The sequence below is a fragment of the Zeugodacus cucurbitae genome, chromosome 2 (assembly GCF_028554725.1).
Source record: "Zeugodacus cucurbitae isolate PBARC_wt_2022May chromosome 2, idZeuCucr1.2, whole genome shotgun sequence".
Classification (NCBI taxonomy): domain Eukaryota; kingdom Metazoa; phylum Arthropoda; class Insecta; order Diptera; family Tephritidae; genus Zeugodacus; species Zeugodacus cucurbitae.
Genome location: NC_071667.1, coordinates 31,790,275 through 31,817,328, shown reverse-complemented (window position 1 = coordinate 31,817,328; position 27,054 = coordinate 31,790,275). Strand labels below are relative to the sequence as shown.

At 35.7% G+C, this 27,054-nt stretch overlaps 2 protein-coding genes across 3 annotated transcripts; one reads left to right on the top strand and one right to left on the bottom strand.

The window, feature by feature from the left end:
* The first annotated feature begins 159 nt into the window (after positions 1-159).
* Positions 160-2,104, top strand: LOC105219601 (transmembrane emp24 domain-containing protein bai). Its single transcript, XM_011195863.3, has 5 exons — positions 160-390; positions 450-570; positions 624-694; positions 1,624-1,750; positions 1,831-2,104. The coding sequence occupies exons 1-5, from the start codon at positions 220-222 to the stop codon at positions 1,950-1,952; spliced, it is 612 nt and encodes a 203-aa protein (XP_011194165.2). The 5' UTR covers positions 160-219; the 3' UTR covers positions 1,953-2,104.
* On the bottom strand, positions 1,877-26,587 carry LOC105219602 (inositol polyphosphate-5-phosphatase A). 2 transcript variants are annotated; one of them, XM_011195864.3, is made up of 11 exons: positions 26,469-26,587; positions 10,112-10,256; positions 9,711-9,941; positions 9,482-9,649; positions 9,245-9,417; positions 9,098-9,185; positions 8,025-8,180; positions 7,483-7,722; positions 4,841-4,877; positions 2,782-4,737; positions 1,877-2,716 (listed from the first exon to the last, which is right to left on the bottom strand). In XM_011195864.3, exons 2-10 carry the CDS (start codon positions 10,166-10,168, stop codon positions 4,466-4,468), a joined length of 1,422 nt encoding a protein of 473 aa, XP_011194166.2. In that variant the 5' UTR covers positions 10,169-10,256; positions 26,469-26,587; the 3' UTR covers positions 1,877-2,716; positions 2,782-4,465. The 2 variants fall into 2 exon arrangements, with proteins under 2 accessions (XP_011194166.2, XP_054081886.1); XM_054225911.1 differs by lacking the exons at positions 1,877-2,716; positions 10,112-10,256 and having other exon boundaries at positions 4,293-4,737; positions 26,469-26,538.
* Between the last annotated feature and the right edge of the window lie 467 nt (positions 26,588-27,054).

Below are 27,054 nucleotides of genomic sequence, written 5' to 3'. Positions count from 1 at the left end.
GATAATTAACGCGTTCACTTCAAATGGCATCAAAGTTGGAGATCTCTATATCAAAGGTACATGAATTCAGAGCGGGATTGTGAAAATCAATAAATTTATGCAATCACCTTGTCTATGTCGATATTCGTTGTTATCGAGTTTTAGAATATCGATAGATTTGGTACTTTCACAATTTTATAACGCCAGCTCACTTGGGCAGTTTTTAGTAAAGAAGCCAACATGTTGTTGAAATTAATAATATTGCTTAGCACTTATAATGCTGTTATCGGTGTGATGTTTAATATAAAGCCAAATACACAAAAGTGTCTAAAAGAGGACATGCAACCGAATCAGTTGGTTAAGGGAGAATATGAAGTAACTGCTGTCCCAGGACAACTAATTGATTACATTGTAAGTTCATTCTTCATATATGTTCAATATGTTTGTACAAATTTACCTTATTATTTAAGGCTCGAGATACTAAAGGACACATATTATCGAAGGGTGAACAAATTACGAAAGGAAAATTTACTTTCATGTCCGAGGTATATGAGACGTACGAAATCTGCTTTATTTCGAAAGTTCCGCCACGTATGTAAGCTAAATAACAAATATTATATATTTTAATTTTCTCATTCTTTCAGATCAAAGAGGAATTGAACAGGAAGTTAGATTAGTTACGAAGAAAGGTGTAGAAACTAGGAATTACGAAGGGGTAAGTATAAAATTATGTGGGAGTAGTTTTGCAATCTTTTTAATCTAATGCCATAGACTGAGCTATGGTTTCCGTACTACAATAAGAACTCAAGAATCCACGTACACGCATAGTGACACACATGTAGTATTGTACTACGTTGGCATTCTTCGGCTGATACAAATAAATTGAACAAGTTTTTAAGAAAAGGCATGGAAATGGATCCCGACTAAGTTAGAACTGCAAGAAATCTTAAAATATTATTTCCATTATAAAATAATAATTGGTTTTCTACATACTTTTCTCTTAATTTTTCAAAATTTTGGTTTTTGATTTCAGTTCATTTTAATTTAATTTATTTGCTTAATGTCAGAGAACATATGATTGTGATAGAAAATCTCAAAAAGCTTTCGGTGTGTTCAATGCGATTCATTGTAGTACTAAGAACCATTTGTTTCGAACAAAATTCAGAATATCGGTGACACATACTTTCAGTATGAACTACATGTCTGTCTCTGGTATAACCAAAAACAATATGTATATAAAATCGGAGTGATCGGATAGAGGAGATCCACCAGATTAAAAATATATAGAATAGACGCAGAAGAATTATGGCTTCGTTATATTCGCTTATTAAGTTTAAAAATTAAATTAAAAAAAATTGTAGTTTTCCGATTTATAGATACTATTCTTTAGTTTTACCAGAGAGCTAGTATGATCCTTTGCTTTGTTACAGAAAAGGTTTAAATGTGGTTTTCGAAGCAAAACTAGTTCTTTTAATTAAAAAAAACATTAGTGAACTCATTATTAAGTGGGAAATAATCAAGTTTTATTAGAAAATAGTTGATTAAAATCAAGACTTCAGAAATCTTAGATATTTATCACAAGTAGGGAGATAAATTGTTAATGCCAAATTTTGATGTTATTAAAAAATAAATTTAATTTTTCAGATACAAGAAGCAGCAAAACTCAAACCAATGGAAGTGGAACTGAAACGTTTGGAAGACTTATCGGATTCCATTGTCAGAGACTTTGCGCTAATGAGGAAACGCGAAGAAGAAATGAGAGACACCAATGGTAATTAAAATTATTAAAACTATTTTTATTATTATATTATTTACTATTTGTGTATATTTTATATTTTCGAATTTTTGCAGAGAAAACCAATAGCCGAGTACTCTTTTTCAGCATATTCAGCATGTGTTGCTTACTTGGTCTAGCTACTTGGCAGGTTTTATATTTACGGAGATATTTCAAAGCCAAAAAGCTTATTGAGTAATAAAACTGAGTATGTTTGCAAATTCTTTTGTATTAAGAAGAAATTTACTAAATATTAAATATTACCTTCACAATAAAGAAAACCATAACAATACAAGTGCAAATAAACAAAATTTAATTCATATAGAGGATAGAATTCCAGTTTCAACACGAGTAATGATTTATTCTTTTGTTATTTAAATATTTAAGAAACGGGGATCTTAGTTAACACTTGTAACATTATTGGATCTACATATCATTGTTTTGCTTTATTTAAACGTGAAATTTATTTTATTTTACTTGTAAATATTTAAAGAATATAAAAATACGATGGCGGCTTTCTTAAAAATTTAAATAAAATGAAATTTTTATGAGTTTTAAAAAATGTGTTTCTGTGATTGAAAGTGGTTGGTGTAACAGTTATTTTGGGCAAGTGTGTATATTATTGTAATCATTATCGGGCAGCATAATCAATAGATAAATAATTGTTAATAGGAAGTTAGATGGATTTCAAATACTCAAAATTTGAAAAACAAAATTTTTTGTCTTATTAAATAGTGCAATATTTTTAAAATATATTACCCAAAAATATCAAATCCATCTGAGTAATATTCTGAGAGATACACCCTTTAGAAGTTCCGCCCATCTGGCCACGTCAGTATGACAAATAAAACTTTAAACGCGTTTATCTCAAAACTCAATTTTTCAAAACGGTGGACACGATATCTCAAAACGTTATCAAACGATTTTGTTAAAATTTCTCACACATCTTTGCAATAAGGTTATCTAAGTTAATGAACGAAGAACTTTATTATATTATTATTACAACCATTTTTTTGGAGACGTCATACCAGATGATGTGCCAATGTCTGAGTTTTCGAAATTTTTAAATAAAAAATTCACAGAATACTGTATCTTTGATAAGGTGAATTGTTTAAATGAAATATATGATTGTATATGTTAAAAAAAATCAATAATCGGCCCTATTCCCGTTGTCGTTGTCGTTTTAATAGTCGTTTCTAAGTCGTTGTCGTTCTTATCGTCGTTTCGTTCCTAAATTGGTATTCTTGAAGTATATCGTAACGCCTAAGAAAAGTTATCGAAATTTGTCTACATATTTTATATAGTATACTTTAAGGAGCTCTTTTCCCATATAAAAATTTCTTTCTTATGCAACGAGACACATTTTTAAAGCAGTCCTTAATGGATTTTATGCTATTCTATATTGACTCTAAACAACGTTATCACTGTAATTATTGTACTTAAGTACAACAATATTAGTCTTCCACTTTTATTTGATTTTTTAAAAGAAGTAGTGGTGACATCTGCGTCCTCCAAACTTTCTTCTAAAATATGTTATTCTTCCAGCGTCTCATGCTCCTTGCTTCTGGCTAATCCGACTACTCTACCTAGTGGTCCAGCCAAAGGAGACATAGGTGTCTGTTTATTAACTCCTCCTCTTGTTGGAGTACTATTTTTTTCTTCGTTTTGAATTTTAAGATCTTTCATATCTTAAATATATTCTTAGATATAAAAATGCAATTTTATTAATGCCAACAATTTCCGACGAGAGATGGCGGTGGAATGGATTTATTTTTTTTTTTTTTAGAAAAAAATATCCCTCCCAAAAAATCGAAATTTAAAGGATTTATCCCTTTTCTAAAGTCTTTGGCATATGCAGGATATTTTTCCATTTCAGAAATTAAAATTTCAAACTGTTTCCGATTTGGAATTTTCACCTTCACTTCAAATATTCCTTAAAACAACCGCGTCGTTTCTATGTCGCTCACAATTATAGCAACGACAAAAAACGACTGTTTCTATGTCGTTTCTATAGTCGTTTCAAATTGGGGAATCTCAATTTATTTTCGATAAATGTCGTTAACGCCAACAGGAATGCCAAATAGGCGTTCTTAAGTCGTTTTAAAACGATAACGATAACGGGAATAGGGACGATTAGCCTTCTTTTTAACCTCTGAAACCCATCTAACCCCTTAATGTAAGAGAACTCTCCCAGGTCCTCCTCTCTAAACGAGGTTTCAGACAGGTTTTAATCCACAGAGCTTATTAGACACCTATTTTACTAAAGTGTTCAATTGTTGTCCTAAGCGGATGATATCGACATCATTGGAATTAAAAGGCTACACGCAGTTAACATTTTCAAGAAATAAATTTTTCAAATTTCAAATATCTAAGATATATTCCACAGCCATTGAATGAAGGAATAAGATTTTAAAAATTACAATTAGGAGCGAAAATTTCAAAAAGACTGCAACAACAACAAACTAACATATATACACACCTCACTACCGCATAAAATTAATCGGAAGCTAAAAACTGACACAATACAACACCACACAGCTATCAATAGAGAGGGGTTGACCACCCGATCACTACTTTATTTTAATAATATTTTATTTGTTAACCTAATTTTGGAAAGATATAATAATAATAATAAATAATTATCTTAAAAAGTTAAAAAAATCATACCGTTTAAAAAGATCACTTAATTTTTTAAAATAAATATGTGATTAATTAAAGAAATGTTTCTCTCATTATTGTAAATCCATGGCTTCCAATGGAATTCATCCAGCTATGCGTTCCCAAGTATTCATTCATATTAGATGCAGTAAGTCCAGAGTCCAAAATATTTTGGCATGCAATATTATAAGTTTTTTGGAGTTTTATAAACTGGTTTGAAGGTTTGCTTATGACAGGATGATTCGAAATGTCACCAGCATTTGAAAGTAAGTTATTCGATATGTGATGCAAACATTTTCTCACCATTTCAGCGGGCTTTACGATACCTATAATAAAGAAAACATGAAAAATATAAGTGATATAAATGATTTTGTTTTATTAAAAACTATTTATAAAAAATACATGTCTTGTTTAAATTAGCATGCAAACCTTGATTCGGTTTTATCTGGATGTTCAAGTAAACGGGCTGAAATAAATGAAAAAAATTATTTATTAATCTATATCTATACTATTATAAAGAGAAAAGATTTGTATGTATGTTTGTAATGAATAAGATCGAAAATTTCACCATTGGAATGCTACGTTCACCCCGAGTAACATAGGCTATATTTATTGCTAGAACTTTCTGGAAATAGTTCCCAGAAGAGGGTATCAAAAAGACTCCGTGATGGAGAATCTTAATCTGAAACTGAAAACCATCTTACAAGTCATTCTATCGCAATCTCATGCCAGTGAGTCGAGTAACGAGCGCACGCAGCTGCTTGGTGAAAAAAATTTCAAAACCTCTCAAGTACGCACTAGAGAGACGAGTACGGAGCTTGTGCAGTGGATTGAGGAATAAAATATTATAAATATACAAGCTCGCACTATGGCGTCGAGCTCTGAGCGTTCCCAACGCCTCCATTTCATGTTCGAATTTTACTCATTTTACTTTTTCAAAATGAACCTACGCAAGAAACGGGAAAGTACATACATAAGTATGGGAGAGTGTGTAAAAACTTATAACTTTTGAAATATTTCTTTAAACCCGTGCGAAGCCGGAACGGTCTGCTAGTAATATATGTTTTTAAAGAAGTCAAGTATTTTAGTGTTACACATTTTTCTGTGTGATTTCAAAAACTCAGTGTATTTGCATGCAAAATTCAGTAATATTTAATTGTTTTCATAACCGTTATCTGGTCTTTCATATCTATATAATCTTATATTTGGCACAAAATATGTTTCATTAATTAGGTCGAAATCTTATGAAGCGAGAAATTGAAGTTTTTTTATACTCTCGCCATATGTTGCACATAGCATAATAGTTTTGTTCACTTAACGGTTGTTTGTGTCATCTAATACGCTAGACAGACGGAAGAGTTAACTCGGATTAACTGCGCTTTTAATCAGTTCCAATTTTGTGGGTGACAGACGGCAGCAAAGCGAGTTATAAACTCCCATAACAGCTGATTGGCAATAATATTTGCATTTTGGTGAAATAAAATTGGATAGAAAGGAAATATTGCGGTTGTTAGCCGCACAACTAGTACAAAATCAATAATTATTAAAAAAAATATACACAAATATGTTATTATTAAAACTTCCATTTTAGAAAAAATTAGCATGCGTATGTTTTTGTTTACATTTAATTGAAAAACAGCTGTCAATATTGCATATTTTCATTCACAATAGATAAAAAGCGGCCATGTTTAACAATGTTGCCAACGAAAATGCCACGAACTCCCACTAACTCTCTAAAATTTTGAGGATTAAAGTGGTGAAAACAAAGACGACGACACGACACGACGTAGCGACGGCTGATCACAAATGGCGCTTTGAAGCCAGCGTCTTGAACATTTTGAAGACGGCAGCGACATATCAAACAGCAATTTCATTGTTGCCGTACTAAAATCTTTCACTTCAATAAAATTTACATATTTAGTTTAAAGTGAAATTATTTGTGCAAAAATAGTAAAAATTGGCGATTTATTTGTTTTAAGTAATCGATTGTTATTATAAATGATATATCAAAGCTATTTTACGTTTCTGTTGGCAAAATAACGTCATACTTGTGAGAACTTTGAATAATTTTACATTTCACATGTTAGTGGCACCTCTACAACGGCCATTGTCGTCGGCAAAATTAGAAACATTTCTAATTTGGCGACAGCGAAGACTTCAACCCTTTTGTGGTGAAGTCGTGCTGTTGTCTAAAATTCTGTACCGATAAGAACGCGTGTATTTTAATATTTGACAGATGTGGCTCGTCGCTTGTCGTCGTCTATGTGTTCAGCACTTAAATGGGAGTTAGCAAACGGAGTTAACTGAGATAACTCTCGAATTAACCCCGATTAAAGCAGTTATTCCGAATTAACGACGCCGTCTGTCTAGGCTATAAAACTAAACAAGTTAGATATAGGGTTATATGTATATACCAAAGTGATCAGGGTTAAAATCCGGATGTCAGTCCGAGCGTCTGTCCGTGCAAGCGATAACTTCAGTAAAAATTAAGACAAGGGCTGCACTCATATTAGTATCAAAAATTTGAAATTTCTCGACCAATTTCATTTCAACGAAATTCGGGTTGTGAAATTATCTTGGCATCCCAATGATATAGTTTAAAATGCGAAATCGATTCACAACCACGCCTACTTTCTCTATACCACAATTTTGAAATCAATATGGTTCGTTTAGTTTACAATCTATAAGTTAAGCGCCAGTAAGGATATCGGAACAAAACTTTGCACAAATAGATAGGTGGCATCGCCCGTCTAAAAATTTCCGATCGGACGATAACTTTCAAGATCCCAGATATCGAACATGAGGACCTTATGGCTAATTTTTTATAAATCTCACGGATTAAAAAAAAATTAAAGGAGATGTTTTCTTTATAATAGAATGCCTCTGTGTGCAAAATGGGCAAATTAAGTCAATATTTGTATTTGGATTTAAATTGTACTTTAACTATTTTGAAATTCTTGTAGTGAGTCATTCACATACTTAATTGTTGCTAGATTTGTTCTTTTATACACTGCAATTGGAAGAAGGAGGCTTACTGTTAGGTTTTTTCTTACAATGAAATATTCGCTTACCTTGTGATCGCCCATACACATATCATTTCCAATTAAATTGTAAGAATTTCTTTTACATAAAGTTATCTCGTTCATTTGTGGACTCATTAAAACTCGATCACACCAAGAAGGACATCTTGTTGTCAAATATTTGGTTGGTAAATCTGATTTTTCCTCATAAGGATACGATGGCGGGAACGAAATGTCATGTTCGAAAAGTATATCCTTGAAAATTTCCAAATCCCGGTCGTATTTTTTTAGCTAAAATTACACAATGAATTATTATATTTTATTATTATATATTAAATTAATTAAGAAATTGTTAAATATCTTGCGTCAACACCGATATAGCCGTTATTCATATTTAAATATTGATTTAGGTGTTAACCGAATTCTGGACTAATTTTATTTGTTTTTGGCGCTGTATTATATATTATCCACATTATCCATAGAATAAAAGCAAAATAAATCAAACAAACACTGTTGTCTATGGGTCAATTTGTTCATATTTTCTTTTATTACTTGGCACAACATACCAATTGGCTGCAAAGTAACAAACTTACCCATTTTTCTCTGAACTTATTTTGATGATCAATATGATGGAATTCCTTCTTTCCGATGATTAATATAGTTTCCCCAAATTCATCACGGTATTGCTTCTTTAAATTATTTGCATTCAGTGTCATTAAACGATGCAATGACAGATTTTTTGTTAACTCCTGAAAAATATTACAAAGTTGAGGTACAAATGCTGTAGAATTTATCAATAATTTTTAGGTCTTATAAATAGTATATAGCCAAAACAATGTTGGGTGTTTATGTAAGCTATAGAAATGTCTGTAACAGCTATTTCTTACAGCATCTTAGCTGTCCATTTAATTTAATTTGAAAAGCTCTTGCACCGTAGTAATAATGTTTTGAAACTTAAACAAACTAAAATTGTGCAACGAAAAGCGTTTAGTGGTAAAAAAAAATGGTCGAACTATGTGATATATGCGATAAACGCAAATGAAAGTTCGAAGGTGCAGAAGTTCTTATTCTGAGGATCCCGATGATCCAAACGGATATTATGTTTAAACGACTTCAATTTCTGATCCGTCTTACATTCGCTATTACCGTTAACAAATGACAAGGCCAATCCATGAAAATTTCTGTTATGAATCTAGAAAATTCACGTTTTTTTCATGGTAAATTATATATGCCTTGTTCACGAACAAGTAAGGAAGGACTAGGTTCGGGTGCAGCCGAACATTTTAAACTCTCGCAATTTATTTATTTAATTTTATTAAGATAGCATAATTTGACCCACATATTGGACCTAAAGTCCACTAGAATAACGAAAATCTTTATAGTATTTGAAGACTGAGGTAATTCCTTGAACGGTATAATGTCCACCTTTAGTTTTGCGCATTTTTTGCACAGAGACACACTATTATCTCTGATTTCTAAATCTGAGAGATTTAACGATATTTTCATTAAAAAATTGGTCTCAAGGAGATCATGTTCTGTTTTTGGGGCGTTGATAACTTATAGTCCGATTTCGGCGATTTTCAGTACGTGCGATATAACACTCGTCTATTATTGTAATTTTACTACAATTATAAGTTTTTATTATTATTTTAATAAATATTTTTACCTTAGTTACGCCTACAGAATCACTTCTAAAGTTAAAGTCGCCGAATAAAAAATAAGGAACAATTTCGTTATCCTTGTCAATATCGAACCTAAAAAAATTTTGTGACAATAATTTTTAGCTAAATTGGGTTAAACTATTGATAATAACCTTTTTAATGTGTGAATCAATGCCTTTCGTCTTCTTTGTGAATAAACTGAAGGGAAGTCAGCAAGTGCTGTTAAATTTGATGCATCGTGAAATAAGTGAATATTTACGAAATCGACAATAGTGCCATTAATGTCCCAACGTGTTCTCATAAATCCTTTCCTAGACCATTTGCACTAGAAAAACGTCATATGTATAAAATATTTATTTATTTCTATATAAGTCGTTATTACAACTTACCTCAGGAAAAAATTCACGTGGAAATTTCGACTTCTCTTTTGTTGGTACGTCCTCTATATTTCCATAATATGACAATTTTCCTTGTGTAGATTCCCAAGAGCTACTTGTGAAATTCCAAAGCCGGATGTTTTGTATAGTTTTATGAGCGAAATATATGTTTCCTAAAGCCTTTAAACAAATGCGATTCATTGTCCATTATACAAATAAAATTAATTAGAATGGTATGTACCGTAAACTGATCCTGGGAATTAAAATTTTCATCCAGATATATGCGTGCAATGGTGAATTCTTGCATTTCATAAGCTCCACACAAAGACTCAATAAATTCTTTCACATGATTGGAAGATTGCTCGTAGGTTTTACCGCCAACTTCTTGCATGTGAAGAGCTATGAATTGTGGCTGTAGCTGCTTTATTGTTAAAACGAACTCATGAATCCATTGTTGCATCAAGTTTAAAGGCTAAGGGTTGTTACATATATATATTAGTTGAATAAGTACATTACATTACTGAATTAAAGAATCGGCAACGGCCGATAATAAGTAATAAGTTAACGAATATAATATTTTCACGATTATTAAATAAATATTATTGACAGGCGAACTAAAAACGTATTGCAGTGTGAACTTACATCTTCGAATAAAGTGCCAACGTTAGCCGTAACTAATAACACATTTGAATTATCCATTATTAAAACTGGAACAGACTTGTATGAAGTTTATATTCAAAGAATTTAATTATTATTTGAGAGTTTAGCAACAACCCATTATTCTTATCTGCAATTAAAAGGTTGGATATTGCGTATTAATAACAAATATATTTCTAAGTACTTGTACAAAATATTATTTAGTCTCAAGTATCATTATAAAGTTATGTTAATTGATACCGAATAATATTTGAGTTAATGTACTACTGAGTAAATACATTAAATAATTTGCTTGAATCCAGAATAAATCACTGGGTCCTTCCAAAATCGCATTATCCTTATTTCCTAGTTTGTCAAAGTGAATGCACCTCCACCCATGCATTCTTTTATATCACTCTAAATTGGACACAATAACTGCGAGCTTTGACCGAGATTTAAGATAATACACAATTTGACCCTCATATTCGGCATAAAGTCCATTAGAAAACAATAATCATTATATATAGTATATGGGGTAATTATTTTACCAAAAAGAAACAAGTTGCCTCTTGATGTCTGCGGTCGAGCACCTTCACAATGAGGCCCGCATGCTACCTGACAAGGAGCATAGCATAATGCATACCGAACAGTTTCTGTTGGGATGCTTTCGTAGAAATCTCTCCCATCAAGAGTACCTTCCTGAAATACGTCGACGACTTAAAAAACTTCGGATGTGACTAACTATAGACAAGCACTGAACGCCATTCACAGAGGAGCTATTAACACCTATTATTAATACTTGGAGAAACAGACACAGAGCTCGAGTTGTCTCGTGAAACTAGAGTGACCCTTGCGCAACTTCGTTCTGGATATTGTAACAGACTAAACTCCTACCTATCCAGACTAGGCCCTGACATAGTCAACATATGTCCTACATGCAAAGAGTCCCCGCATGACACTAACCACCTTTTGCATGCCCCCTTAACCCTACTCATCTAACACCCCTTTCCCTTTGGTCCGACCCCAACGAAACAGCTCGTTTCCTGGGCCTTCCGTTATATGACTTCGATGACAATTAGACCAGGCTTGTCGTTTCAGGCAGGCCTGGGTAACCGCTACAACAATAACAACATTAATCCATGATTATACATTCACATAGCATAATCAAGATATCTCACATATTAACCGATATAAACGGTGTAAAGTCCACAGAAAGTTACAAAATCCAAAAAAAGAAATATTGACCTGAATTTGCCCATTTTTGGCACACAGGCGCACTATTAGTAGGTACACATCTCTTTTGAATTTCTTTAGAATATCTGATTATTAGATTTACCGATATTTTCAATAAAAAATTAGCCACAAGCACTGAGGTCCTAATGTTCGAAATGACTTCAGAAAGTTTTGTTGATATAGCTTTAGTAGATATGTACAAAACGAGATATTTTAGAGATATGTACAAAAAGCCTATTTGGGAGCGGGGCCACGATAACTTAAAAAAAAATTACATCCAAATATGTCCCTTTCTGGTGCGATCCTTTGTACCAAATTTTATTATGGATAACTTCGGGTTATAGATGCTCGAATTATGAAAGTTCAACTACATTTTTAATTTCAATTTTAGTTATGGCACCTGATATGTTTTCAGTTGCCGCCATTTTGAGGGCGTGACCAAGCTTTATCAAATATCTAAATTTTTACACAAGTTACAGCTTGTATGAATGGACGGGCTGACAGACAACCGGATTTGAAATCTACTCGTCACATTGGTATATAAAGCTCTATTTCTAACTCATTTATTTTTGGGTGTTACATACAACCGCCACGATAACTTAAAAAAAAATTACATCCAAATATGTCCCTTTCTGGTGCGATCCTTTGTACCAAATTTTATTATGAATAACTTCGGGTTATAGATGCTCGAATTATGAAAGTTCAACTACATTTTTAATTTCAATTTTAGTTATGGCACCTGATATGTTTTCAGTTGCCGCCATTTTGAGGGCGTGACCAAGCTTTATCAAATATCTAAATTTTTACACAAGTTACAGCTTGTATGAATGGACGGGCTGACAGACAACCGGATTTGAAATCTACTCGTCACATTGGTATATAAAGCTCTATTTCTAACTCATTTATTTTTGGGTGTTACATACAACCGTTATATGAACAAACCTATATTTCTATCTTTGCAACATATTGAGTATAAAAAATCATGTTGTGGATAACCCCTTCTGTTAATAAACACCCATGTTGGCTTATACAGGGATATTTTGTTAATGCCCGGCCCAATGCAGATTAAGTTCTACGCGAAAGGATTTAGATTCCTCATAATTGTAAAAACATAAACCTTTTCAGCTGTGGCAACTGTAGTCACCGAACATATATTTATTTATTTATTTCAATTTAAATTGTTTATTCAAGTTTATATGTAGAGACTATTAGTCACAAAATATATATTTTATTTAGTATTTATTTGTTAAAACTTATATTGTCTAATCGCACCTCCATGTTCTACCGGAGTCAGCTTCAAACTGAAGAAAATCCGCTTGGAAAAAAAATGTAACAGTCTTAACAGTTGTAACGGCAGTTGTCCCGCCAGCAAGGCATCTGTTGGCGCGCAACAAAAAATAATTATATAAATTATCTAATTAAAATTCAAAGCATTTTATTTACTAAAATGCAACTTTGTCAATATATTAAAAATTACATATGTACATGTAAAATTACAAATTACATATACAATACATTAAAATGCAGCACTGCTGATCTATTATATTGTTAATGTACACAAAAACGCGACCTTGTAGATGTATGTCCCGCTATTCATAGTATGTTCGAGTATTTGAACTAAAATTGTAATTGAAATTAAATATAATACGAAACCGCTTAAAATCCGTGTTTAACTCTGCCACCCGCCAACAATCTAAAATAATTGTGTATAAAACAAGTGTGAACAATTCCTGGAATAATTGTTCTGAAATCGTGGAAATTGACGCTTCAAATTAATTAGCACATACTTATTCGTGGAGTACGGAGTACCATTTGCTGACCCGTTATGCCTGACTTACGGAATTTGGATGGTGCCGTTGTTGATGAGAGCGTGCCCCCATTTACCGGTGCACATAACAGTTATATGGAATCACCGCTACATGTGGGTAACGCACTAACTGGGACACAGTCATCAAGATTAAGTATATCAAATATTGATACGACGCAAATTAATTTTTCACCTATTTTTTCCACAACTGCTGCTGCGACTTCGGTGGTCGCACCTGTTCAATACCAGTCACATGGTCTATATCAAGCGTCGTCACATACATCGCTACCATTTGGGTCCGGAGGTATGGGCTTGGCCATGAATCAGCCATATGCATATTCGAGCATAGCTTCCGGACGTAACCACTGTGGGTCTTATGACAAGCCTCAGTTATCGGTGGACCCCAGATGAACTCAACGTTTGCTCATCCATCTGCCTGCGTGTTCGGTCAGAGCCAACACGTACCCATAAGCTCATCGTTGACTCATCCATCTGCCTGCGTGTTCGGTCAGAGCCACCACGCACCGATGAGCTCCGTTCATACGTCCACTTATGGAGGCATGGTCTTTCAAACCGCACAATTACCTCCTATCTCGGCTCTAGCAGGTGGGTGTAGTGCTGCCGCACTACATACCCCATTCGTCCCTGCACGCAACTGTTTCGGGCAACCACATGTAGGTTATGCGCCCGTCAACGACAGTGCATGAAGACATGTTCGGAACAATTCTGATGCGAGTTTGAGCCCATCACATATAGCGACAAGACAGGCGATAAGCAAAGATCTACCACCGTTCTCTGGAAGGCCATATGAGTGGCCGCTGTTTATAACGAACTACGAGCAGTCAACGGAACGCTGCGGGTTTTCTGAACAAAAAAACTTAATTCGACTACAAAAGTCACTACGAGGAGCTGCATTGGAAGCAGTCCGGGGAATGCTGATGATGCCATCTACAGTTCATCTAGCCATCGAAACCCTTCGTATGCTTTTCGGTCGACCAGACATTATTCATAACACGCTACAACAAAAACTGAGACAGATGCCAGCAGTGAGAACCGATCGACTAAATAACTTGATCGATCTTGCATTGGCTGTGCAAAATTATAGAGCCACAATGCAGGCGTTAGGCCTTAGTGACTATCTTAACGATCCTATGTTAATTAACGAGTTGTTGAGGAAACTCCCAGGGGATATGAGGTTAGACTGGGGTCGTCGACGAATATCTACATCTCGCGTGGATAATGTGGCCTTTGATGATTGGTTATTCGGGCTCGCATCGTGTGCAAGCCAAGTAACACCTTTAAACGAAAAACCCACCGTCTTAGAAGAAAGAGTGGGAGGAAAGGGCAACCGGCAGAGAATTTTCGTACACGACGAGATACCGAAGGCGCGTGAAATAGCAAAAACGCGTGATGAGGTAACTGATCATACCACAGCTTGTCCTCTGTGCGACAAGCAACACAATCTTTCCGATTGTCCTGACTTTATAGCAAAGATTCGAAATGAACGCTGGCAGTTAATCAAAGATAAAGGACTCTGCATCCGATGTTTTAAACCCCACATGGTAAGACGGTGCACATCCAAGCAAGTTTGCGGAGTAGATGGGTGTTGTATGGGGCACAACCCACTACTACATAGTCAAAATGCAGCAACAAGCACTAGTCGGGTAAATACAATATTGATTCATCAACGTGAGTTTAAGAGAGCCATTTTCCGTTATATTCCCGTCATTCTGTATGCCCCGAAAACTACAGTGGATACCTTTGCTCCAATTGATGAAGGGGCGTCATGCACATTGATAGATAGTAAGCTGACTGAGCAGCTAGGTCTCGACGGTCCTGGTGAGGAATTGTGCTTGAGATGGACAAGCGATATAACACAGCAAGAGATGAGCTCCAAAATTTTAAGTTGTGAAATATCCGCCAGAGAGAAAAACTCTAAGCGTTATCGTATGCACAACATACGCACTATCACCGACCTCGAATTACCGCAACAGACTCTAAGCATGGACACCCTAAATGAACACAAACACCTGAAATCACTACCCATCCTACCATACACCAACTGCAAGGCACGTTTGTTAATAGGCCTGGATAATATGGCTAAAATTTGTGTGCCAGTGAAGGTAAGACAAGCTGAAGGTGACGAACTCATCGTTGCGCGTTGCAAAATAGGATGGTCAGTATACGGTCAAGACAAATCCTGTTATCCATCAGACGAAAATTTGCTCCATGTTTGCACCTGCACCAAATATGATGATATGGACAAATTAGTGCGAGCCTATTTCTCTATAGACTCAGTGGGTATCACTCCTACCCTCAAACCACTTAGGTCAAGAGCAGATGAGCGTGCATACGAAATTATGGAGAAAACGGTTTCATATGATGCCAGTCTAAAGAAATGGGAAACAGGCCTCCTGTGGAAATATAACCACATTGACTTGCCCAACTCATATCGAATGGCATACAACCGTCTACAATGTCTGGAGAGGAAGATGGAAAGAAACGCAGAGCTAAAAAAATTTCTCGTTGGGAAAATAGATGACTACATCGAGAAGGGTTACGCCAGAAAACTGAATGTCGATGAGATATCGAAAGGAGGCAAATCATGGTTCATTCCGATATTCACAGTTATGAACATCAACAAAAACAAATTGAGGATCGTATGGGACGCAGCCGCTAAAGTGCGTGAAACCTAGTCTGAACGACGTATTGCTGAAAGGCCCCGATCTCCTACGATCATTGGTGGGTGTTATATTGATATTTCGTGAACGTCCTGTGGCTATATGTGGAGACATACGCGAAATGTTTCACCAAATTAAGGTGAGAAAAGAGGACCAGGTAACACAACAGTTCCTCTGGCGGAACGGCGATACTAATATTAGTCCTGATGTATTCGCTATGACTGTTATGACGTTTGGCGCATCGTGTTCTCCATCTTTGGCAAATTACATAAAGGATAAGAACGCTCTACGATTCGAGAAGACTCTTCCGGGAGCCGTAGCAACAATTGTCCAAAATACATTTGTGGACGACTGGTTGCACAGTATGGATGATGAGGACGAAATGATTCGACTTGCAACCAACGTTCGCTTCATCCACAATGAAGGCGGTTTCGAGATGCGGAATTGGCTGTCTAATTCTAAACGAGTTTTGGGAGCGCTCTCAAGCCATCCCGAGCTAGCCAACAAATGCTTCGTAGAGCCAGGATCCGAGCTCCAAAAGGTTCTCGGTATGTGGTGGTTGCCTACCAGCGATGAGCTAACCTTTGTTCAAAAGTTCAAGCCTGAGGTCTTCGACGAGTCCAGCTTTCCAACAAAACGACAAATACCTCGAGTGGTGATGACTATATTCGACCCTTTGGGTCTACTGGGGTTTATTGTAGTAAAGGCCAAGATGATACTACAAGATGTATGGCGATCGGGCGTAACTTGGGATGACCCTGTACACGAACAGGAACGGTTAGAATGATGGCAATGGCTGCGAAAGCTACGTTGTATCGGCAAGGTTCGAATTCCACGATGTTACAATTTGGCTAGTCACAGCAACGACAATCAACTTCATATCTTCGTTGACGCTAGCATATCAGCATATGCAGCTGTGGCATTTCTACGTTCAACTATGGCTTGAGCTGATGGCAGCTATTTTAGGACTTCGTCTAGCTAAGTTTATTGAACAGGAGCTCTCCATATGCGTTAACCGTCGGATCTTTTGGTGTGACTCGAATGACGTACTATATTGGATAACGTCAGACGCCCGAAAGTTTAACCAGTTCGTAGCCGTACGCATTGGTGAAATTTTAGAGGATTCGCAAATCAATGAGTGGCGGTATGTGCCGACGAAGGACAACGTAGCTGACGATGGCACCAAGTGGCACAACAATTTTGAATTTAACAACTCAGAGAGATGGTTCACGGGGCCTGAGTTTCTAAACCTATCAGAAACTCTCTGGCCAGCATCCGGATTCAAAGAGCCACAAACTGTAACGGAAATAATACAACACATGGCAATGGATCCAAACAAAATTAATGATTCCCAACCAGATCCTAAACGATTTAGTAAATGGGAAAAACTGCGCTCTGTACAGATGTACATTCTTCGGTTTCTTCGCTTAATTATGAAAACTACAGCAAGAAACCCAATTACTCAGACATTTCTTCACGATGACACCTGTACAAGCGCTGAACTTCTTCTTTTTCGTAAATGTCAAGAAGAATGCTACGGCACAGAATTCGATCAACTAAGAAATGGCTTGGTAAGTCGGAAAAGCTCAATCTATAAACTTTCTCCATTTATAGACAAGTTCGGGCTGCTGCGCGTAAAGGGCCGGATCGAAGAAGCCAGAGGAGTAACAACAGATCTTAAACAAAAGATAATTCTTCCCCGCAACAACACTGTGACTGATCTGATTGCAGACTTCTACCACCGCAAGTTTCATCACCACCACAATGAAATAGTGGTAAATGAGATGAGGCAGCGATTTTGTATAAGTGGTCTACAAGCTTTGGTACGAGCCCTTTTCTTTATAAGTTGTTAAGAAGTAAAATGCTCTTGACAAATAAAATATCTCGCTGTGGATAGTTGTGAAAGTAAATTTGTTGCAATGGAGATATTTTACTTATGTCGTTAGTTTTATACAAAGAGGAAAAAAATGAACATGTGGATGGCTCGCGTTATTGAGCCGTTTATAATATATTAAGAAGCTTATTTTTCCGTTTTTTGTATAAAACAATGAGGGTAACATTGACGAAATTATTTTCTATATATTGCATGCGATTACAGCTTAGCAAATTTTTGCCAACAAAGAACAAAGTTTATATATCGTAGTCCCCAAGGAAATTTTCTGAAGCTAAACATAACAACCAACTAAATCAAAATTGCATTCCAAACAGTTTTAAACATATTAAAAATATATTATGAAGTATTCTACGGCTTTGCGGGGGAGCAAAAGACTATGGAGGATCTGGGATGGAAAAGTGAATATATAGGCTCTGCCATTTGATTATCAATCAACTTTATTTACGCGCGGCACTCCCTGTTTGGTTAGGTATGACCCTGTCATCTATATTGATTAAATGGAGTTGTGAAACCAAACCAAATACTTTGCATCAGGTCTGAAAGGCTTCAGTCGATATCTCGACATCAGAATCGGATATATAGGCTGATAACTCTTTGGTCAATCATAAACCAAACTTATCAACGAAGCCACACTGAAGAAGGCTCGGTTAAAACAAACACTCATCCAAATAACGGCCTTTTGCATGAAAAATAGTGCCAGCTTCGGAGCATGGAATATTTGCGCACCCTAAGAAAAGTCTAGACCAAAAGCAATGGATTTATTGTGAAATTTAAGTTAAATTATTAACTATTTTGCAACAAATATTGAAATGTATTTGAAAACTTACGTTAAAAAATAATTCAAATCAATTTTTCAATTCAATTCGAATATAATTGGACAGAATCAGTTGTTTCTGTTTACATTATTGTGTTTCCCACACGTGTGGGGAAAAGCTATGCGTACTGAAGCTTTTTATTTTATCAAAATTGTCACAGAATACCAAAAAAGTTCTTTCTTGATAAAAATCTGAAAAAATTTTAAACTTTTTTGTTATTTTGTTAAGTGCACAGAATAGGGCTGTAAGTATATAATCACAATATATGCATTAACAGCCCTATTCTGTGCACTTTACAAATTCAACAAATTTCTAATTTGTAAAAAATTGAAATTTATCAAGCATTTCGTATTGTGTCTAAAATAAAAAGCTCTTTTCTTTATAAGTTGCTAAGAAGTAAAATGCTCTTGACAAATAAAATATCTCGCTGTGGATAGTTGTGAAAGTGAATTTGTTGCAATGGAGATATTTTACTTTTGTCGTTAGTTTTATGTATGTATGTGATTGGCGTTGCAACCGTTTAGCCGGTTATAGCCGAATCGACGATAGTGCGCCACCTGTCCCTCTCCTTCGCAGTTCGGCGCCAGTTGGAGATCCCAAGTGTAACCAGGTCGCTCTCCACCTGGTCCCTCCAACGGAGTGGAGGCCTTCCCCTTCCTCGGCTTCCTCCGGCGGGTACTGCATCGAACACTTTCAGGGCTGGAGTGTTTTCGTCCATTCGGACAACATGACCTAGCCAGCGTAGCCGCTGTCTTTTTATTCGCTGAACTATGTCAATGTCGTCGTATAACTCGTACAGCTCATCGTTCCATCGTCTGCGGTATTCGCTGTTGCCAATGTTCTGAGGACCATAAATCTTGCGCAAAATTTTCCTCTCGAAAACTCCTAGTGTCGTCTCATCTGATGTTGACATCGTCCAAGCTTCTGCACCGTAAAGCAGGACGGGAATGATAAGCGACTTGTAGAGCTTGATTTTGGTTCGTCGAGAGAGGACTTTACTGTTCCATTGCCTACTCAGTCCAAAGTAGCACCTGTTGGCAAGAGTTATTCTGCGCTGGATTTCGAGGCTGACATTGTTCGTGTTGTTGATGCTGGTTCCCAGGTATACGAAATTATCTACGACCTCGAAGTTATGACTGTCAACAGTGACGTGGGAGCCAAGACGCGAATGCGCCGACTGTTTGTTTGATGACAGGAGATATTTCGTCTTGTCCTCATTCACCTCCAGACCCATTCGCTTCGCCTCCTTATCCATGCGGGAAAAAGCAGAACAAACGGCGCGGTTGTTGCTTCCGATGATATCAATATCATCGGCGTACGCCAGGAGCTGTACACTCTTGTAGAAGATTGTACCTTCTCGGTTTAGCTCTGCAGCTCTTATAATTTTTTCCAGCATCAGGTTAAAGAAGTCGCACGATAGTGAGTCACCTTGTCTGAAACCTCGTTTGGTATCGAACGGCTCGGAGAGGTCCTTCCCAATCATGACGGAGCTTTTGGTGTTGCTCAACGTCAATTTACACAGCCGTATTAGTTTTGCGGGGATACCAAATTCAGACATCGCGGCGTAAAGGCAGCTCCTTTTCGTGCTGTCGAAAGCAGCTTTAAAATCGACAAAAAGGTGGTGTGTGTCGATCCTCTTTTCTCGGGTCTTTTCCAAGATTTGGCGCATGGTGAATATCTGGTCAGTTGTCGATTTTCCAGGTCTAAAGCCACACTGATAAGGTCCAATCAGTTTGTTGACGGTGGGCTTTAGTCTTTCACACAATACGCTCGATAGAACCTTGTATGCGATATTTAGGAGGCTGATCCCACGGTATTTGGCGCAGATTGTGGGATCTCCCTTTTTATGGATTGGGCAGAGCACACTGAGATTCCAATCGTCAGGCATGCTTTCTTCCGACCATATTCTGCAAAGAAGCTGATGCATGCACCTTATCAGTTCTTCGCCGCCGTATTTGAATAGTTCTGCCGGTAATCTATCGGCCCCCGCTGCTTTGTTGTTCTTCAAGCGGGTAATTGCTATTCGAATTTCTTCATGGTCGGGTAATGGAACATCTGTTCCATCGTCATCGATTGGGGGATCGGGTTCGCCATCTCCTGGTGTTGTACTCTCACTGCCATTCAGCAGGTCGGAGAAGTGTTCCCTCCATAATCCCAGTATGCCCTGGGCATCGGTTACCAGATTACCACCTTGGTCTCTACATGAGGATGCTCCGGTCTTGAAACCTTCGTTAAGTCGCTTCATTTTTTCATAAAATTTTCGAGCATTCCCTCTGTCTGCCAGCTTCTCAAGCTCTTCGTACTCACGCATTTCGGCCTCTTTCTTTTTTTGTCTGCAAATGCGTCTCGCTTCCCTCTTCAGCTCTCGGTATCTATCCCATCCCGCACGTGTTGTGGTCGTTTGCAATGTTGCGAGGTAGGCAGTCTGTTTTCTCTCCGCTGCGAGACGGCACTCCTCATCGTACCAGCTTGTTTTTTGTCGTTGCCGAAAACCAATTGTTTCGGCTGCAGCGGTACGCAGTGAGTTTGAGATGCCGTTCCACAGTTCCCTTATACCGAGATGCTGATGAGTGCTCTCAGAGAGCAGGAGTGCAAGTCGAGTAGAGTATTTCGTGGCTGTCTGTTGCGATTGCAGCTTTTCGACGTCGAACCTTCCTTGTGTTTGTTGACGGGCATTCTTTGCTGCACAGAGGCGGGTGCGTATCTTCGCTGCGACCAGATAATGGTCCGAGTCTATATTTGGTCCTCGGAGCGTACGCACGTCTAAAACACAGGAGACATGTCTTCCGTCTATCACAACGTGATCGATTTGGTTCCGCGTGTTTCGATCAGGAGACAGCCAAGTAGCTTGATGTATTTTCTTATGCTGGAATCTGGTACTACAGATAGTTAGTTTTATACAAAGAGGAAAAATATGAACATATGGATGGCTCGCGTTATTGAGCCGTTTTTATAATATATTAAGAAGTTTATTTTTCCGTTTTTTTGTATAAAAAAATAAGGATAATGAGGGTAACATTGACGAAATTGTTTTCTATATATTGCATGCGATTACATATTAGCAAATTGTTGCCAATAAAGAACAAAGTTTAGATTTCGTAGTCCCCAAGTAACCTTTCTGAAGCTAAACATAACAACCAACTAAATCAAAATTGCATTCCAAATAAAGTAGTGTAGTAAAGCACATATGTATATGTATTATATTATGTAGTATTCTGTGGCTTTGAGGGGGAGCAAAAGACTAGGGGTGGGAGCTGGGATGGAAAAGCGAATATATAGCCTCTGTCATCCGATTATCAATCAACCTCATTTACGCGCGGCTCTCCTTGTTTGGTTAGAGAGATTAGCGAAGCTCAGGCGACCGCGTAAATGCGTTATAACCTTGTCATCTATATAGAGTAAATGGGGTTGTAAAATCAAACCAAATACTTTGCATTAGGCCTGAAAGACTTCAGTCGATATCTCAGAATTCTCGCTACATCAGAATCGGATAGATAGGATGATAACCGGTCTATCGTAAACCAAACTTATCAACGAAGCCACAATGAAGAAGGCTCGGTTAAAACAAACACTCATCCAAATAACGACCTTTTGCATGAAAAATAGGGCTAGATTCGGAGCATGGAATATTTGCGCTCTCTCAGAAACCTCACGTCTAGACCAAGAGCAAAGGATTTATTGTGAAATTGAAGTTAAATTATTAACTATTTTGCAAAAAATATTGAAAAGCATGTGAAAACTTACGTTATAAAATAATTCAAAATAAATTTTTCAATTCTAATCAATATAATTGGACAGAAATCAGCTGTTTCTGTTTACATTTTTTGTTTCCCACACGTGTGGGGAAAAGCATGCGTTCTGAAGCTTTTTATTTTATCAAAATTGTCACAGAATACCAAAAAAATTCTTACTTGATAAAAATCTGAAACAAATTTTCAATTTTTTTGTTATTTTGTCAAGTGCACAGAATAGGGCTGTAAGAACCAATGAAGTTATCAGAACGAAACTTTGCACAAATACTTCATTTCCAGTTTGACATTGCCCGTCCAAAACCCGAAATCGAACTAAAACTTTTCAAGGCCACAGATATCTAACACAAGGACCCCAATGATAGTGGTGCATTTTTTTAATCGAAAATATCTTCCAGACATCATAAACGGTACGATTTTAGTTACTGGGGCGCCAAGATTTGATGCCATTAACAGCAGCCGATGCGCGCACATGCTTAGTTCCATTTGTTATGTGATTGATTGACAAGTTCTTTCGCGTAGAATTACTTCATGCATTGGTGGCCTTCGGCCGCGCTTCAAAAAAATAACCGTAATAATCCGATATTAATGTGCGAATATCTCGTAAACGGTGCCAGATATAAATTTTTTTATTTATTAAAAAGTGTTTATTTTGGGCAAACTAACATAAAAATTGCTTCACATCTTGGCGCCCGAGTAACTAAAATCTCCAATCATAAACAAATTTAAAAGAGATGTGTTCCTTCTAAAAGTGCCAAAAATGGACAAAATCGGCCTAATATTTCCTGTAGTCCCATTTATACCTCATATACGGATTTTCAAACTTCCGGTGGACTTTATACCGGTTAATATGGGAAATATCATTGCAAAATTAAGTGAACGTTAAATATTGGATATAAAATAGCTTGGTGGCAGAAATAATTGTAATCGGTCATCCAGGTATTAGTATTATCCCAGCTTTCATATCGTCGCCTAAAATGCTAAAGGCCGTAACTAACATTTTTAGTATTTTACAGGAGAAGCAAAAAACGTTATAGATTAAAGACTACTTAAAGCTAAATATCCAAATTGTAGATTTAACCTTAGAAAACAAAGACGGATTTGTTTCTGAAAACCAAATTAATGGGGAAAAAACAGTTTTTAAGAAATATTAGTTACGGCCTTTTGCACTCTATTTTTCTAAAACCAAAAAGCCGTAACTACTTAAAAAAACATATGTATAAAATGAAAGCAATGGTTGAAATAAGAAAATGTGCTTTTAGGCTGTAACTAAAAAAGTTTTTAACAAGTTATGTCTTTTTGTATCTATTTATTGTAAGTATTTTAACACAAAAGAAATTATTTAATTAATACATTTAATTCGAGAAAATAATATTAAATTCAACTGGTTAAGAAAAACAAAATAATTCATTTGAAAACAACAAAACCTGCAATACAAATATCAAATTAGAATAGATTTAAGATGTAAAGGGTTTATCATAAAAGCTGTGGCAGTCAGCCGGAAGTAAAAATTTAAGTTCCTGCAGGTGTTCCCATTTCTTTTTGGATATTGATATTCTTTCGGTATGTAACTGTGAAGGTTCGATGTCCCTAAATTCTTGTTGTGTACGTTGTGGCAAAACGTTATAATCGTCGTTGATATTTGTTTTATAATAAATTATTCCACATGGATCATATGCCAAGGCACGGATAATATTAACAGTTGGCTCTCCGGATTTTTTGCCTGTGTACACGTGTTTCGGTTAAGTACTTCATAATCAATCAAAAAGTCAATTTTGACTTAACTTAGTTAAAGGCCGTAACTTAGGCCTTTTGCATTTTAGGTGACGATATACTACATACTATAACTGAAAGCGGAATACGCTGTTTCGCGCAGAATTACCTTTTGCATTATCGGCATTCGGCTACGCCTTAAAAAAATAACACTGGTCGATCCAACACCGGGGTTTATCAAGCAAAACGAAATATTCGGCCTTATTCCCGTTGTCGTTGTCGTTTTAATAGTCGTTTCTAAGTCGTTGTCGTTCTTATCGTCGTTTCGTTCCTAAATGGGTATTCTTGAAGTATATCGTAACGCCTAAGAAAAGTTATCGAAATTTGTCTACATATTTTATATAGTATATTTTAAGGAGCTCTTTTCCCATATAAAAATTTCTTTCTTATGCAACGAGACACATTTTTAAAGCAGTCCTTAATGGATTTTATGCTATTCTAGTGGTCCAGCCAAAGGAGACATGGGTATCTGTTTATTAACTCCTCCTCTTGTTGGAGTACTATTTTTTTTCTTCGTTTTGAATTTTAAGATCTTTCATATCTTATCCGCAGCCAACATTCGAAAGAGATGGCGGTGGAATGGATTTATTTTTTTTTAGAAAAAAATATCCCTTTCAAAAAATTTAAAATTTTTTCCTTTTCTAAAGTCCTTGGTATATGCAGGATATTTTTTCATTTCAGAAATTAAAATTTCAAACTGTTTCCGATTTGGAATTTTCTTCTTCACTTCAAATATTCCTTCAAACAACCGCGTCGTTTCTATGTCACTCACAATTATAGCAACAACAAAAAATTACTGTTTCTATAGTCGTTTCAAATTGGGGAATCTCAATTTATTTTCAATAAATGTCGTTAACGCCAACAGGAATGCCAAATAGGCGTCCTTAAGTCGTTTTAAAACGATAACGACAACGGGAATAGGGGCGAATGCTTCTTTTTATCAGCATTAAAATTATTATTTAAAGCAAGTTTTTAAAAATAAATTATATATAATAAATACGTAAAACAATGTAGTGAAGTGTAAGTGTATAAGTGCGTATATAAATCGATAAATTACAAGTCAATTTTTTTGTTTAAGTGAATATATCTCAAAAACTATAAGTTTTCTGAGCCTATATATGTATATTACTAATCGGGAGATGTTGTGTAAAATTTCTTTAGACCCCGGCTTTATGTTAAAGAATTTGGTGGGGTTTAACTTTTTATACTCTCGCAATTTATTGCTATATTTTTATTAAGATCACACACAATTTGACCCATATATTCGGCATAAAGCATGTATAATATATAGGCTGAGGTAATTTTTGAACCAATTCGCTCAATTTCATTCACTTAATTTGGTTAAGATTTTTCACACATTAACCGATTTATAAGCTATTAAATCCATCGTATTTTTGAAAATTTTATAATTAGCTTTATGAGAGCTAGGGGAAGTTATGATCCGATTTTAACCATTTCTGGTACAGGGACATACTATTAGGAGAAAACGATTTCCTCTGAATTAAATTGATATATCTGAGAGATTTACCGATATTTTCGGTGAAAAATTAACATAAGGCACTGAGTTCTTCATATTCGATATATATACAGTATTTGTGTAAAGTTTTATTTCGCCATTTTCATTGGTTCCTTATCTATATTTCATAAAGTGAAGGAATCAGAAGGAAGAAGAAAATGAAACGACTGCAGAAAGTTTGATTTATATAGCTTTATTGGTTTGCGAGATATATACAAATAACCGATTTGAGGGTGAGGTCACTCACACTTACTAAAAAAAAGTACATCAAAATATGTCCCTTACCACACACTTTATGTGTTTTCGGTTTTGTGGGCGTGGCAATTTGACAATTTTTGAAAGCAAGCCTCTCACGTTCACAAGGAACATGTGTTCCAAGTTTTATTAAGATATCTCAATTTTTACTCAAGTTATCCATTGCACGGACGGACTGACAGACATTCGGATTTTGACTCGTCTCCTCACCCTGATCATTTTGATATATATAACCCTATATCTAACTCGTTTAGTTTTATGACTTACAAACAACCGTTATGTGAACAAAACTATAATACTCTCTTAGCAACTTTTGTTGCGAGAGTATAAAAAACATATTAAATAGTAAAATAAGTTTAAAATTGTAAGTTCTAAATATGCAACTTATATTCTATGAATATCTGGTGATTTTTATTTATGTACAAAAATCGATTACGGTACATGACTTTGTGGCCCAAAAGCAAAAAAAAACTTAAAAACGTATTTTTTCACATATTTCTCTCTAAAAAGCAGAAAAAAAACTTTTTATTGAAACCGACTTCTTTTTATATCAGGTAATTGTTATGCAGAAACAAATATGTTCCACATTCTTTATTAATACACCTCAATCTATAATATTTAAAACAAGTTTTTTACCCACCAAAATATAGTTAATAACTTTAGATTTACTTTATTTTTTCACTGTTCTGTTCTAATTACTGTCCATCTCCACAAGCAATAATAGCTATCTCGATAAACTTATCGTAAGCAATGTTTACAATATATAAACAATAAATACAATAAATAAACTTAACTGTTTACTTACATATAACGAGATTATCTCCATTTACGAGCTTAACTCGATAAGCTGTAATTAAGTAACGAGATTTACCATACACGATTTCTCTCTTGAAATTGTACAACTAGATTTGCGGCGCTATTTTTAGTTTTATTGCTAATTTTGCGAAGAAAAGAAATGTCAAATGACAAATAAAAAAATGGCCTATAGGGAAAGAAAGAGGTGTAATACAACAACAAATACAACACATTTGACAGTATGCCATATAAACGGTTAGATTATTGAACGAGCTCTCTCGGCTGCTTTTAATTAAAAATTTATACTTAAAATAAGGATGAGTTAACAACTGAACTTTACTTAATTCAATCGTGGCTATTTCCAAATATTTATTATTAGCTGTATTCGTTTGGTCACTTGCCTGCTCGCTTGTCAATAATTGTACATGTAA